This window comes from Ranitomeya variabilis, chromosome 4 (assembly GCF_051348905.1).
Source record: "Ranitomeya variabilis isolate aRanVar5 chromosome 4, aRanVar5.hap1, whole genome shotgun sequence".
Taxonomy (NCBI): domain Eukaryota; kingdom Metazoa; phylum Chordata; class Amphibia; order Anura; family Dendrobatidae; genus Ranitomeya; species Ranitomeya variabilis.
The window spans coordinates 521,153,246-521,169,583 of NC_135235.1; the positions used below are offsets into that span (position 1 = coordinate 521,153,246).

Here is a 16,338-nt window from a genome sequence, read left to right on the forward strand (position 1 = left end):
AGCCTTTATTTCAGCGTGTGCAGGGAGCATAACTAAAAGAGCCACCTTGTCAGAATGCAGCAATAGTGGCTCTTTTAGTTACAAACGCCTGAGGGGGGCGACAGGTTCCCTTTAAAAATATGGAAGGAAATAGTGATGAAAGTTGGAAATTAATTCTTCAGCCAATCAAAGCTGCACGTGTCATTACCGATATGTCCTTTACTAAACACACACAAATGAGCATTTTAGACCAGCACAATGTCAGGACATACCTGCGCTGTCATTTACCAGACTGAGATATGCATGATTAGGCAGCGTTTCCTCCTCTCTAGAGCTGTAAACCTACAGCATGTATACTGTAAATGGTAAAATTGTTAATGTAATTTCTAGATCAATTCCCAGCTGTGTTCAAGATCACTGCTTGCCAATTTGAATCTTATTTACTTCCAGGGAATAAAGATCTGTCCTGGACATATGATCACTGAGCTTCCTGCAAAACACAGCAGATAACTGTACTGAGCACCGCACCTATGTGCCCAAAACATGAACAGCTTGGTTTTTTTTAACCCTTGGGAATTAAATTGTGACCACAAGCCAAGATCTTAAACTGAGGAACCGATACAAACAGTAAATCCAAATATTGTGGGGGTGGGATTAATGGATTTACAATTTTCACTTCGGGGGGCATGATGGCATATACAATATTTGCACAGTTTTCCTGTATTTTTCTCACCAACTTTTTACTGCCAGAGGGGGCTTAGCGGGAAAGCCCTATCATACTTACTATACACCAGAAATTGGTGTAAAAGGATAAAGAAAATCTTCATAATTCAAAATTGAGATTGCACCTCCTAATAAGCGAGGCGTATCTTGCTCCATCTGCCATCATGTTAAGACTAGCTTATGACATGCCGACATTATTACCCCCACCCACTATAGATCCTGGGATATAATATGTATTTGCTGAAACCAGAATACCCTTTACCTACAAACCAAATGGCATTAGATAATTGAATTATGAGAGAAATATGCAATCGAAGGGTCAGAAACCTGAAGTTGCACCACTGTTTAGTTAACCCTTGCATGATGTGGAATTTGTCCATATTACCATAGCAGAGAACTTCAGCTTATTCGCTTGACAGAACTATGACAAACAGCATTTTTGGACAGAAAACTATGGAGCCATTCAATCAGCCTATTTCTCTGGTTATCATTAATTCTCAATTGCGATTGTAGATTATTCACACATTAATTACTGCTACATAAAAAAAAAGTCATTTTTACTCTGCATAGCAGAATGCTAGCGGCTGGTGCGCCTGTAGACATAGCCTTACTGAGCAAATGCCCGTTCTTACAGATCACATAATTACTTCCAGCATCACCGCAGCCAGCATTTATCGACACACAGCAGGTCTGGCCTGTACATGCAAGCCACAACCAGGGCAGGATCCCGGCAGTGTGATCAGCATGGTGCCTCTTGTATTTTTCACCATGATGATCACATCTGCACTCTGTGTTCATTGTCCATGTCCACCCTATGGCTGACGTAAAGAGCTTCATGTGTTGCCTTGTGCACAGGTGGTCGCTTCTAGCATGATAGTGAACAGTCACAAACTATTGCCAGAACTAATCTGATTATTTCCAGCACACAATAGTTTTTATTTTGTTTGTTTTTTACCCAAGGATCCCCAAGACCTGCTCACAATTTTGTTATGGGCTCAGACATAAAAAATAATAAACAAAACCTGTCTAGACACAATGAATATGTATAAAACGGTCCATGAGGGTATGTTCACATGTTTAATTGCACGTCCACCTGCTGGGGCGAATGAGTGTACATGTTTGCGGTAATAATGAGGTGTTCCTAGCAAATTCCAGTGCTTGTATGCCTCTGCTCATGGAGGTGGTCTTCTGCCTGAGGCCATGGGACCAAGACTATTTTGGGGAGCCAATTTAGATTTAAAATAAGAGTAACTTTAACTTAATAATAAATCAGTCTAGAACATCTTATAGGAGAAAGAATATGAGCATTTAAAAAGGAATCTCATCAGGTTTTTCCGATCCCATCTGAGAGCAGCATACTGTATGGGCAGAGAACCTGTTACCAGTCATGTGTCACTTACTGAGCAGCTTATTGCCATTTTGATAAAACCACTGTTATCTAATGTAGATACAGCAGTTCTCTGAATGCTGAGCTCTGTATAACCCTGTCTACTTCCTGTATACACTGTGCATAGGCAGAAAGCTGCCAAACAGTGATGAGGACGGGGTAATACAGAGCTTATGAATATGTCTGACTACTTGGCAGCAGGTTTACTAGCCCTCTAATGATAATCTTTTGCTGATAAAATCAATGTTTTATCAAAACTACAGCAAGCAGCCCAGTGGCATCGCTGGAACCAGGGCCTTTGTCTCTACAGCATCCTTCTCTGAGATTCAGTGACAGTCTCTAGGAACATGTTGTCACATGAGCTCACAGACTGGCGGACTATTTTATCAGTCTATGTACAATGATACATAGAGGCTCTAGAAGCTAAATTGTTCAATAATTTTAAGGAAACATTGCAAAAATTATTTTAGCAAAAATGCAGGGGGAAAAAAGCCCCCAGAAGGTATCAATAATGTTAAGGGTTCGACTACAAGACAACTTTTCAGCTACATCTGTCACACGGCCAAAGTTTGCTAGCTTCGCTGTTACATCATAGCATAATACAAGTGAATATAGTCACATTGCGACTCCGAGGATACTACGACAAGTAAATCGCCAATATTCTTCTGCAACGATGCAGCCACACCTAGTAAACTTTGGCTGCGCAACAGGTGTCGAGGCCAAAGTCCCTGTGAAGCCCCAGCCTTAAGGACCTATCCAAGATTTCTTAATTATCTCAATCCAAAATCACAGGGCACCAACGACAAATACTTTACAACAAAACAGCAATCCATTCCTCATTTAAGATGGATTAAAGGGAACCTGTCACCCCGTTTTTTCCGTATGAGATAAAAATACTGTTAAATAGGGCCTGAGCTGTGCATTACAATAGTGTATTTTGTGGACCCCGATTCCCCACCTATGCTGCCGAAATACGTTACCAAAGTAGCCGTTTTCGCCTGTCAATCAGGCTGGTCTGGTCAGATGGGCGTGGTGTCTTCCCCCAGATCTTGCTTAGTTTTCCGTTGGTGGCGTAGTGGTGTGCGCATGCCCAAGTCCAGAATCCACTGCACAGGGGAGGGAAAAGAGCGCGATCTGCGCTATTCCCCTGGTGATCGGTGGGGGCGGCCATCTTCCTGTGGCCGCGCGTGCGCAGATCGAGCGCTCTGCTGCCTGGGGCTTCAGGAAAATGGCCGCGGGATGCCGCGCGTGCGCAGATGGAGATCGCGGCGGCCATTTTCCTGAAGCAGAGTTCGTATCTCGATCTGCGCACGCGCGGCCACAGGAAGATGGCCGCCCCCACCGATCACCAGGGGAATAGCGCAGATCGCGCTCTTTTCCCTCCCCTGTTCAGAGGATTCTGGACTTGGGCATGCGCACACCACTACGCCACCAACAGAAAACTAAGCAAGATCTGGGGGAAGACACCACGCCCATCTGACCAGACCAGCCTGATTGACAGGCGAAAACGGCTACTTTGGTAACGTATTTCGGCAGCATAGGTGGGGAATCGGGGTCCACAAAATACACTATTGTAATGCACAGCTCAGGCCCTATTTAACAGTATTTTTATCTCATACGGAAAAAACGGGGTGACAGCTTCCCTTTAATATGCTACTCACCAGGCAGCTATAGCTCAGTAGAGCACTCACTAGGCACTTGACATGATCTGACACAAGAATAAGCAAACATCAGAAACTATCGTTGTTTCACATCTGCAAGAACATCTGTTTTTGTGTTAGGAAGGGTCAGATGACTTCAGTTTATTGAGCATGCTCCATAGAAACTGCTCTGGACCTTGTTGTATTCTTAAAACCTGCCATTTACAACATCTGGAGGACAATCATGGAAACTTTTGGAAGACTAATCCTGAACAAGTTAAAGAATTGCCACAAGCTGATTGGGTGCTAATGTCAGGACCAGCTTTTCTACGGCTTTCTTCACATCTTGGCATCTGCTCTTTTATAATCATAATTATTGTTACAAGTCGATCACAAAAGATTTTCCTTCTATTGAAATGAACAGTCTTATGCATCACACAGATGTGAAGAGCCACAATGAATTCTGCACGGGTTTCATAAAGTTACAATCATTAACATTGCTTACCCAGATTTACAAGAAGAAACCATACAAAAACATCAGAATAAAAAAAGTACATAGGTCCTTACTTTATTCCTGCAGGAAATCTATGGTTGTAACAGATGTAAGGACACAAGCTGTCAGGTAAAAGACAAAGTGCTGGTATTGGGACGGGGAAGCAAGGGGATAAAATAAAAGATGGTGAGTTGTGGCGTCTGTTCTGCGATTAATCCTGTGGCTGGGCTTGACTGGAATTGAACTCTTTGGCTTGTCTGGGCTGATAAATGACCATTTCACAAAGAACATAAGGTTTCGTGAATGTGCTGCCTTCACATCTGATCCAGGCTCCATCAGTCCAAGCCTCACTACTGTGTTATGTATAAATCAACCACAGATCATCTTTCCATAGCACTGGCCGAGAGATTCACCGACTCTACTTTCATATAGCCGCCAAAAGCATAAGTGGCTTTGTGCTCAAAGTCTTATTATCCAGCATCACCGCTAGAGTCTGATGTGATGACCACTCAGTACTCTATGCCTTACAGTCCCATACCTTATGGGTTTAAACTTCCTTGAGTGTCCAGGTCTGTCTCAGAAGAGCTGGAGTCAGAGTCTATATCCACTGTCTCACGCCGGTGTTTTTCCCGCACTCTCTGATGGATAAGTTGTAGACGACTGAGAAGAGACTGGTAGTCAAAGTGTCCTCGCTTTTCCCCAAATGGGTCCTAGAAGAGCAGCAAAATCTGTTAGATGCCACAAATAAAACAGTAACCAGGTAATAAGTTTTAAAGAGTATCAGCATAACAATCAGGCTTTAATTTTTTTTTTTTTATAGAGCTATAGCACTCCTTTTCAGATCTTAGACATGACAACTTTCTTTTGAAAATGGTGCCACACTTGGTGACAGATTATGTGCGATATTGCACCTTGGTCTCCAAGATTAAAGCAGATCTGTCACCAGATTTCTCAACACAAACTGCATACACCCATGGCTAAACGTTTTGAGACTGATAAAAATTTGGACTTTCACAAAGTCTGATGTTTCTCTGGTTACTGAAGTAGAATTATAAGCATTTCACAAGTTTGTAAACTTTTAATGACAAATACATAATGTTTTTGCATAGACTCAATACAGTGTTGACCCTTGGAGGAGGTTTAGATGTCATTCTTTATTCATAGCAGTGTTCTTAGTCAAAATTGTGAGTGAGCCCACTACTCACTTGGATGAAAAGTTCCTCCCACACATTAATGGTCTCAAGAAGCGCTCACCTTTTCTTATACAAGTAGTCATTCTTCCAGATGTCCCAAACAGTCCTAAGGGTCTTCATCAGAGAATATAACTTTACCTCAGTCCTTTGTAGCTCAATCTCTTTACTTCCTGCAAAGCTATTCTCTTGGATCAAGCCCCCTTAATAGCCTGTCATTACCTGCCCCTCAGGCATAGCCTTTGTTTTGTAATCCAGTTGGTGTTCCAATCTGGTGGTCACACTTGTCCACTAAACTATGAAATCCTCTTCTCTAACCCACTCGGTGGTTCCTGTGCATATGCGCAAACAGCAATATCACAGGGGAACTGTGGAAACAATGTGACGAGATAGCGTCACACCACAGCAGATATAAGGGCAGAGATTAGAAAGGAAATTAGTGCACTGCAACCTGCTACACTGAGAAGAGAAAATAAGAATGCTGTTCCTTACCAATATAAATGGCGTTGGTTCATACATGTTAGTCATGAGATATGCGAGGTGCATTTATACATGTAATACAACATTTACATTTATCTGGAGCAACAAACAGCAGTAATTTAACCCCTTAACGACTGCCGATACACCTTTTAACGGCGGCAGTTAAGGGTAATTAAACCACAGCGCCGTTAATTAACGGCGCTGTGGAAAAAGTGAATAGCGCCCCCCGAGTCATATTTTATCTGTAGTCTTGGTTACCCGGGGTAGCCGAGACCCCAGAGAACATGATTCGGGGTTTTTTTTTACTGACCCCCGGGTTGCAATCGGCGGTAATTAACCGTTTACCGGCGGTCGCAAAAAAAACCACAAAAAAACCGCGATTTCCCATTTCATTTCTCTGTCCTCCGATGTGATCGCACATCAGAGGACAGAGAAATGGGGTCCCCGATCGCCCCCTGATACTCACCTGCCTCCCCTGGTGCTCCTCGTGGCTCCCGATGGGCGCCGCCATCTTGTTCCGGCCAAAATATGGGCGCAGTGCGCCCGCCGGCCGGCACCCGGAAGATCTTTGGGGTCTCGGCTGCCGGGGGTAGCCGAGACCCCAAAGAACATGATCGGGGTCAGTTTTTACCGACCCCTGTTTTGCAATCGCCGGTAATTAACTGTTTACCGGCGACCGCAAAAAAGAAAAAATAAAAAGCGGTGTGTCATTCTCTGTCCTCTGATGTGATCGCACATCAGACGACAGAGAAATAGGGGGATTCGGGGACCCTGTTATACTTACCGGTGTCCCTGGGTCCTCCTGCGTCCCCTCCTGCCCGCCGGCTTCTTCATCCGGTAAGAAAATGGCGGGCGCCCGCCATGATCTGCCGGCCGCCCGCCATGATCTGCCGGCCAGCAGCTAGAGGAGTTGGGGCTAAATTTAGGGTTAGGGGCTAAATTTAGGGTTAGGGTTGGGGCTAAATTTAGGGTTAGGGATGGGGCTAAATTTAGAGTAAGGGCTAGGGTTGCGGCTAAAGTTAGGGTTAGAGTTGGGATTAGGGTTGGGATTAGGGTTAATGGTGTATTGGGATTAGGGTTGAGATTAGGATTAGGGGTGTGTTGGATTTAGGGTTTTGATTAGGGTTATGGTTAGTGTTGAGATTAGGGTTTTGGGGTTAGGGTTGTGATTATCGTTAGGGTTGTGATTAGGATTATGGATCGGGTTGGGATTAGGGGTGTGTCGGGGTTAGGGTTGGAGTTAGAATTGGGGGGTTTCCACTGTTTAGGTACATCAGGGGGTCTCCAAACATGACAGCTAATTATGCGCTCAAAAAGTCAAATGGTGCTCCCTCCCTTCTGAGCTCAGCCGTGCGCCCAAACAGTGGTTTACCCCCACATATGGGGCATCAGCGTACTCGGGATAAATTGGACAACAACTTTTGGGGTCCAATTTCTCTTGTTACCTTTGTGAAAATAAAAACTTGGGAGCCAAAAAAATCTTTTTTGTGGAAAAAAGAGATTTTTGTGTACTCACCGTAAAATCTCTTTCTCTTAGCCTCTAATTGGGGGACACAGGACCATGGGTGTTATGCTGCTGTCCACTAGGAGGCGACACTATGCATAATCTCAAAAAAGATCAACTGTGGCTCCTCCTGTGCAGTATACACCCCTGGACGGCATCAGCCTTCTCCAGTTTTGTGCAAAAGCAGTAGGAGGAACGTAACATGAATAACATAATTATGCCTGTAAGAAGGCAACTATGTAACATGAATAACATAATTATGCCTGTAAGAAGGCAACTATGTACGAGCTCAAGAAAACAATATGAGAACTCAACAGTTACAACGGCCCGGAAAGGGCAACAGGGTGGGAGCTGTGTCCCCCAATTAGAGGCTAAGAGAAAGAGATTTTACGGTGAGTACACAAAAATCTCCTTTACTCTGTCGCCTCATTGGGGGACACAGGACCATGGGACGTCCTAAAGCAGTCCCTGGGTGGGAAGCAATGGACGAATATTGTGCAGACAGGCCCCTATACTTAGGGCACCGCCGCCTGCAGGACACATCTACCCAGGCTCGCGTCCGCTGAGGACTGGGTATGAACCCTGTAGTGTTTAGTAAACGTGTGTAAGCTAGTCCAAGTGGCCGCCTTACACACTTGTTGTGCCGAAGCTTGGTGCCGAATGGCCCAGGAGGCCCCTACCGCCCGTGTAGAGTGTGCCGTAATACTGGCTGGAAGAGGAGAATTCTTAAGGCGGTAGGCCTCTTGTATGGTGGATTTGATCCACCTGGCAAGGGTAGCTTTGGAAGCTGGCAGACCCTTGTGGCCGCCTTCCGGAAGGAGGAAAAGAGAATCAGACCTCCGGAAGGACGCAGTCCTAGACACGTATATACGCAATGCCCTGACAAGGTCAAGCGTATGCAGAGCCTTCTCCACTCTATGAACCGGAACCGGACAAAGGGATGGTAGTGAAATTTCCTCATTGAGGTGGAAGTTGGACACAACCTTCGGAAGGAAGGATCGGACCGTACAAAGAACTACCTTGTCCTGGTGAAAAGCCAGGAAGGGCCGTCTGCAGGAGAGTGCTGTCAGTTCAGACACCCTGCGTAGCGAGGTGATTGCCACCAGGAAAACCACCTTCTGGGAAAGAAGGCGGAGCGGGACCTCCTTAAGGGGTTCGAAGGGTGGTTCCTGCAATGCTGTCAGGACCAGGTTGAGGTCCCACGTTTCTAGTGGTCGTCTGTAGGGGGGAACCAATCGGGAAACCCCCTGAAGGAAAGTCCTTACTTGCGGCTTGGTAGCAATGCGCCTTTGAAAAAGCACTGAGAGGGCTGACACCTGGCTCTTAAGCGAGCCCAATGACAGCCTGGCCTCCAGACCCGATTGGAGAAAACCAAGTACTTTGGGTAGGGAATAAGGGAGTGGGATCTGGCCACGAGATTCGCACCAGGTAAAGAAAGCTTTCCAGGTACGGTAATAAATCTTGGCAGACGCTGGTTTCCGTGCTCTGATCATGGTTCCAATGACATCCGTCGAGAGCCCTGCCTGGGTTAGAACCCAGGTCTCAAGGGCCACGCCGTCAAATTGAGAGCCCCTGAGTTCTGGTGGTAGAACGGGCCTTGTGATAGAAGATCGTGGCGGTCGGGGAGACGCCAGGGGGCATCTGCTGTGAGTTGTACGATGTCGGCGTACCATGTGCGTCTGGGCCAGTCCGGTGCAATTAGGATGGTTGGAACTCCCTCTTGTTTGATCTTCCTCACCACTCTGGATATCAGGGGGAGAGGTGGAAAAATATACAGAAGCTGGAACTGGGTCCAGTCCTGAACCACAGCGTCTGTTCCGAGCGACCGCGGATCGTGTGTTCTGGCCATGAAGTTGGAGACCTTGGCATTGAAGTGGGATGCCATTAGGTCCACATCCGGGGTCCCCCAGCGGAGACAGATCTGTTGAAAAATTTCGGGATGGAGAGACCACTCTCCAGAGTCTATTCCTTGTCGGCTGAGGAAGTCTGCTTCCCAGTTGTCCACACCCGGAATGTGGACTGCCGAAAGAACCGACCCTGTGTCCTCCGCCCAGCGGAGGATGTGTGACACTTCTCGCATCGCCTGGGTACTGCGGGTCCCCCCTTGGTGATTCACATATGCCACAGCCGTGGCATTGTCCGACTGTATTCTGATGTGAGAGGCTGCCAGTAAGTGACGGAAGGCCCTCAATGCCAGAAGGATGGCACGAATTTCCAGGATGTTGATGGGCATGGTCGCTTCCACTGGGGACCACTTGCCCTGTGGTGTAGGTGCACCGCACCCCAACCCGTCAGGCTCTCGTCGGTGGTCAGAACCTTCCATTGACCTGTGAGAAAGGATTTCCCCTTTGCTAGCGAGGTTGGCTTGAGCCACCACTGCATGGACTTCCTGGTTGACGACGTTAGCTGGAACTCCCTGTCGAGAGAAAAGGGATTCCTGTCCCAGGACTTGAGAATGGCTAGTTGGAGAGGTCTGAGGTGAAACTGGGCAAATGGGACAGCTTCTATTGCTGCTGCCATCTTGCCGAGGACTCTCATGGCAAACCGGAGAGATCGAGGGGGTTTGCGGAGGAGGGTGCGAACTGCTAGTCGGAGAGCCAGTGCCTTGTCCTTGGGAAGGAGCAAGGTCAGGGACTGACTCGGGGTTGGTGATGACTTTTGTAGGTTGATTAACCAGCCCATGCGACTGAGAGTATCGGTTGTGATTGAGACGCTGAGCTCGCAGTCCTTGAAGGTGGGAGCCTTGATAAGTAGATCGTCCAGGTATGGAACGACTACTATGCCTCTGGAGTGCAGGACGTCCATGGTGGCTGCCATGACCTTGGTGAACACTCTGGGAGCCGTGGCGAGTCCGAAAGGGAGAGCCACGAATTGGTAGTGGTCCTGGTCTATTGCGAACCTGAGAAACCTCTGATGGGCAGGTGCAATGGGTATATGCAGGTATGCGTCTTGTATGTCTATGGAGGCGAGATATTCTCCCTTCTCCATGGACGCAACGATGGACCGAAGGGACTCCATGCGGAAATGACGGACCCGTACATATTTGTTGAGCTGTTTTAGGTCTAGTATGGGCCGTACGCTGCCTCCTTTCTTGGGAACTACGAACAGATTGGAGTAGGACCCTCGGAAGCGGTCGGTCGTGGGTACCGGTACTATGACTCCTGCTTGAAAAAGCGAGGAGACCGCTTGGTGGTAGGCACGAGTCTTGGCTGGCGGTTTTTGGAGGACAGAGAGGAAGAATCGGTCCGGTGGGTTGGAGGTGAAGTCTATTTTGTATCTGGAAGACACTAGTTCCATGACCCACCTGTCTTCTGTAAAAGGCAGCCAGACTTGATGAAAGAGCAAAAGTCGGCCGCCTACTGGTGTGGTGTCTTCCGGAGTCCGTGAGTCATGATGAGGAGAAAGTCTGAGATTTTCCTCCTCTGGGCTTAGGCTGGCCTGCTTTTGACTGCCAGGTCTTGTCCGACCTTTGCGTCGATCGTGGAGTTGTCCCTGCGTGGGGAACGGTTACGATTTTGTGCTGGACGCGAGACGGACCAGCCGGAGGAATTCCGAAAGGATCGGAATCGAGTTTGGTTACGCTTCTTGTAAGTGCGTTTAGGTTTCAGTTGGGGAAGAGAAGTACTCTTACCCCCAGTGGCGTTGGATATCATAGTGTCCAACTGTTCACCGAAAAGTTTCCCACTGAGGTAGGGGAGGTGCGTGAGTGACTTCTTTGAGGCTGCGTCCGCTTTCCATTCCCGCAGCCAGAGGATACGCCGAATCGTGATGGCGTTTGATGCTATCCCCGCTACTCCCCTTGCTGAATCCAGAGCTGCATGGAGCATGTAGTCTGCTACAACTGCTATTTGAACCGCTTGGTCCGACAGCTCAGGAGCGGATGCTTGGGAGAGCTTGTAAATTCTTTGCCCAGGCCAGAATGGCCTTGGCAGCCCAAACTGAGGCGAACGCGGGACCCAGGGATGCCCCTGCTGCCTCGAAAATTGAACGAGCCATGCGTTCTACCTGCCGGTCTGCTGCGTCCCTGAGGGTTGAGCTATCTGGCAGTGAAAGGAGGGTCTGTGCTGCTAGCCTAGAGACTGGGGGTCCACTTCAGGTGGATCTGTCCATTCCTTGGTGTCCTTCTGTGGGAAGGGGTACCTCGCCTCCAGATATTTGCGATTAGCGAATTTTTTTCTCAGGCTGCGAGAGCTGCTTTTTAAGGATCGCCTTAAACTCTGGGTGGTTAGAGAAAACCTTAGGCGGCTTCAGAGGTCCTTCAAAGGAAATCTTATGTTCTGGGGCCTCTGGTGGCGGATCAGAAATGTCCAGCACCCGATGGATGAAATTATGTCCTCAACTAGCGCTGTATTGCTAGGAGGGATTGGGATCAGGGACCCCTCCGTGTCTCTGTCTGAGTCAGAGTCACAGATGCCTTCCGAATCCTGTGTATCACTGAGGCGTCCCCTGCTGAGTGGGCTGGGGAGGAGGCCTTCTCTGGTCGGGGATTGCGGAGATCTGCATTGTCTGTCCTTGGAATGGGACGGTCTAGATGACCTGGAGCTACGGTGTCTCTCCCTAGAGGGGGATGACCGTGTGCTATGGGATGACGCAGATGGACTTGATCAATGGGTCCGCTTGCGTCCTGACCTAGACGTGGATGTGCCAGGGTCAAGCTCTCCCTTTGCTGGGTAACGGTCATAGCCGGGGCATGACCCTGCAGAGCCTGAAGCAATGTGGAGGTTAGGTTATCTATAGACTGCGTCATAGATTCCGATATCTGAGTAGCCCATTCCGGCGTGGCATTAGACACCGAGGCATTGGCAGGGGCTCTGACACATTAGTTTGTATACAGTTCTGACAATGCGGGTACGTGCTACTACTGGGGAGAGCGGTCCTGCAGTCTGTGCAGAATGCATAATAGCAGTTCTGCCTGGTTCTCTTGGACCTTGAGCCCGGCATAGTGCACAGAGTGCAGAAGTGTTGCCAGCAGAGGACCTTACAGGGGTAGAGAAACCTATAGGGGAGCCTTATAGGTAATATGGATTCACAGCTGAGTAAAAAACCCAGCTGTGATCTTACCCCACCAGTGTGCCCCTAGGTCCAGCGCCGAAGATCCACAGTCCTGTGCCCCCCGGAGACTGGCTGCCTGGTCCTGCAGACCGGGAGATGCAGGGTTAATCTGCAGCCGAAAATGGCTGCTGAGACAGAGAGGAAAGGAGGAGAAGGGGGCGGAGAGCTGGAAAAAGGCGGCAAGGCTGTGTAAAAACGCGCCCTTTCTGTCTCGATCCACCCCCTTTATGACACTGTAGAGTGTCATATTTGTCATACGGGGGGCGGGCCGGGGGGGCGGAGAGGAGGCGGCAGCTTCAGCTAGGCCGAAGCCGGGGCCTAAATTAGATGCCTGAGGCCCAGAAGGGCTCCAGGCCGGCGCGAAAGTCCGGAAGGGGGTCTGATGTGAACCGGACCCCTCCGGATTTAAAGGCAGGATGGCGGTGGGGCTATAAGCGGAAGGGGGAGCCCGGTAGGGGTCTCCCTGAGGCAGGATAGAGCTGGTGCTGCCGCAGAGACAGGGGCGCAGGGAGCCCTGTGTCTGTATGTGCCATGCCTGCCAGCACTCCCCCCGGCCCCAACAGGAGCCCGCAGCTGGGCTGGGGTCCCTGGATGCAGGCGCAGTGTGCTGGCCCATTGCTGGGAGCTGTAGAGTGCTGCCTGTACAGGCCCTACCTGAGGTGTCTCAACCTAATACCCCCCCAGAGGGGGGATAGGGAGGGTGCTGTTGTCACCTTCAGGGGCCTTTATCCTCGCCTCGACCTCAACCCAGAAACGAAAAGGAATTGGGGAAGGAGGGGGGGTCTCGACTTCGAACCAGCACCCGAGGGACTGGGGAAGGAGCAACATGGGGAATAGCCATCTCTACTTCAACTGGGCACCCCATAATAGGGGGCCAAGGAAGGAGCCATGCCGGGAGTCTCACAGGAGACCCTCTTTTCTTCATCTGTAATCCCGTCGGAAAAAACGGAGTAAAAATCTTTTAGGTGTGCCTCCTATGCGACACTAAGCAAAAACTGGAGAAGGCTGATGCCGTCCAGGGGTGTATACTGCACAGGAGGAGCCACAGTTAATCTTTTTCAGATTATGCATAGTGTCGCCTCCTAGTGGACAGCAGCATAACACCCATGGTCCTGTGTCCCCCAATGAGGCGACAGAGTAAAAAATATTTTTTATTTTCACGACTCTGCATTATAAACTTCTGTGAAGCACTAGGGCATTCAAAGTTCTCACCACACATCTAGATAAGTTCCATGGGGGGGGTCTAGTTTCCAAAATGGGGTCACTTGTGGGGGGTTTCTACTGTTTAGGTACATCAGGGGCTCTGCAAACGCAACATAACACCCGCAGACCATTCTATCAAAGTCTGCATTCCAAAACGGCGCTCCTTCCCTTCCGAGCTCTGCCATGCGCCCAAACAGTGGTTTATCCCCACATATGGGGTATCAGCCTACTCAGCATAAATTGCACATTTTGGGGTCCAATTTCTCCTGTTACCCTTGTGAAAGTAAAAATTTGGGGGTGAAAAGATCATTTTTGTGGAAAAAATATGATTTTTCTATTTTCATGGCTCTACATTATAAACTTCTGTGAAGCAGTTGGAGGTTCATAGTGCGCACCACACATCTAGATAAGCTCTTTGGGGGTCTAGTTTCCAAACTGGGGTCACTTGTGGGGGGTTTCTACTGTTTAGGTACATCAGGAGCTCAGCAAATGCAACATGACGCCCGCAGACCATCCCATCAAAGTCTGCATTCCAAGCGGCGCTCCTTCCCTTCCGAGCCCCGATGGGTGCCCAAACAGTGCCCCCCCCTCCACATATGGGGTATCAGCGTACTCAGGACAAACTGGTCAACAGATTTTGGGGTCCAATGTCTCCTGTTACCCTTGAGAAAATAAAAAATTGCAGGCTAAAAAAATCATTTTTGAGGGAAAAAAAAAAGGATTTTTTATTTTCACGGCTCTACTTTATAAATTTCTGTGAAGCACTTGGGGGTTTAAAGTGCTCACCACACATCTAGATAAGTTCCTTAAGGGGTTTAGTTTCCAAAATGGGGTCACTTGTGGGGGGTTTCTACTGTTTAGGCACATCAGGGGCTCTCCAAACGCGACATGGTGTCCGATTTCAATTCCAGCCAATTCTACATTGAAAAAGTAAAACGGCGCTCCTTCTCTTCCAAGCTCTGCGGTGCGCCCAAACAGTGGTTTACCCCCACATATGGGGTATCGGCGTATTCAGGAGAAATTGCACAACAAAACTTATGGTTAAATTTCTGTTTTTACACTTGAGAAAATAAAAAAAAATGGCTCTTAAGTAAAATGTTTGCAAAACAAAGTTAAATGTTCATTTTTTCCTTCCACATTGTTTCAGTTCCCGTGAAGCACGTAAAGGGTTAATAAACTTCTTGAATTTTGGTTATTTTCTATCATATAGACCCCTCAAAATGACTTCAAATGTGATGTGGTCCCTTAAAAAAAAATGGTGCTGTAAAAATGAGAAATTGCTGGTCAACTTTTAACCCTCATAACTCCCTGACAAAAAAAAATTTTGTTTCCAAAATTGTGCTGATGTAAAGTAGACATGTGGGAAATGTTATTTATTAACTATTTTTAGTGACATATCTCTCTGATTTAAGGGCACAAAAATACAAAATTTTAAAAATTTTCGCCATATTTCCGTTTTTTCATAAATAATCGCAAGTAATAGCGAAGAAATGTTACCACTAACATGAAGTACAATATGTCACGAAAAAACAATCTCAGAATCAGCGGGATCTGTTAAAGCGTTCCAGAGTTATAACCTCATAAAGTGACAGTGGTCAGAATTGTAAAAATTGGCTCGGTCATTAAGTACCAAATTGGCTCTGTCACTAAGGGGTTAAATGATTCTTCATTTGGCCAAACACCTGCTGTTCATTTCTGGACTCCTTACAACAGATAGATGTACCTAATAATAATCTTTCTTTTTATATAGCGCTAACATATTCCGCAACGTTTTACAGTTTGCACACATTGTCATCGCTGTCCCCATTGGGGCAACCAGAGTGCCCGGAGGAAACCCACACAAACACGGGGAGAATATACAGTACAAACTCCTTGCAGATGTTGTCCTTGCATGGATACTATAGTTTACCATAGATATGTAAGAAAATTATACATTTCTGGACACATATCTCCCTGATAATCTGCCTCCAAATTTATTTTATCTATAAGGGGTAGTTACAAGTGTGAGACATGTACATCCAGAGAGCAGACTATCAGTCATTATGTCTCACACTGGTAATTCCCCCTTTCATATAAAATAAGCTCTAGAGGCAGATTCTCATTCAGATCAGTGTCCGGCCCACAAATCTTAAAACCTATTTACATATTAAGAAAAACATGGTTTTCTCTAGAATAAGTCATCGGATCTCAGGTATCATTTTTTCAGCTTTCTACCACCTATATGCCCATATTAAGGGATTAGGGGGTTGATCATACTGACAGATTGTCTTTAATGTGGTTCTGTTGCAGCCAAGTAACATATGGTTGTGACAAACTAATCTTCAGAGGATACTCACCTCCACCACTTTACATAAATACCAGACAACTCACCTGCATGCTTTGTCCCTGTAAGTGAAATCTATCCTTGCAAACCGCTTCATAGAAGTCATAGTATTCCAAGAAGGATTTTTCCATTACACTCCTAGAATAAGGAAAGAAAGAAAAGAAACAAAATACTTTGACATAAGACACTTCTCAAATATCTCATACTAAAACATTAAGATGGTCACTACAGTTGGCTTAGAAGCATATTTTAATACAGTAAGGTAGATATTTGGAAATTCTGAGCCTATGGGGTCACTGGAGGAGTGGAGAGGTGGTGCTCGACTTCTACACTTTTAAAATGCCCTATGTGTTATAGGATGTTA

General features: G+C 47.2%; 1 protein-coding gene across 2 annotated transcripts in view; it reads right to left on the reverse strand.

The window, feature by feature from the left end:
- Positions 1-4,266: 4,266 nt before the first annotated feature.
- The window catches only part of UBE2Z (ubiquitin conjugating enzyme E2 Z), a 52,822-nt gene continuing 40,750 nt past the window's right edge, over positions 4,267-16,338 (reverse strand). For both annotated transcript variants that reach the window (XM_077252189.1, XM_077252190.1), the window contains exons 6-7: positions 16,022-16,112; positions 4,267-4,932 (exon numbers count right to left, since the gene is read on the reverse strand). In XM_077252189.1, the coding sequence (XP_077108304.1) occupies positions 4,762-4,932; positions 16,022-16,112 (262 nt within the window). In that variant the 3' untranslated portion in view covers positions 4,267-4,761. The remainder of the gene's footprint in view (positions 4,933-16,021; positions 16,113-16,338) is intronic.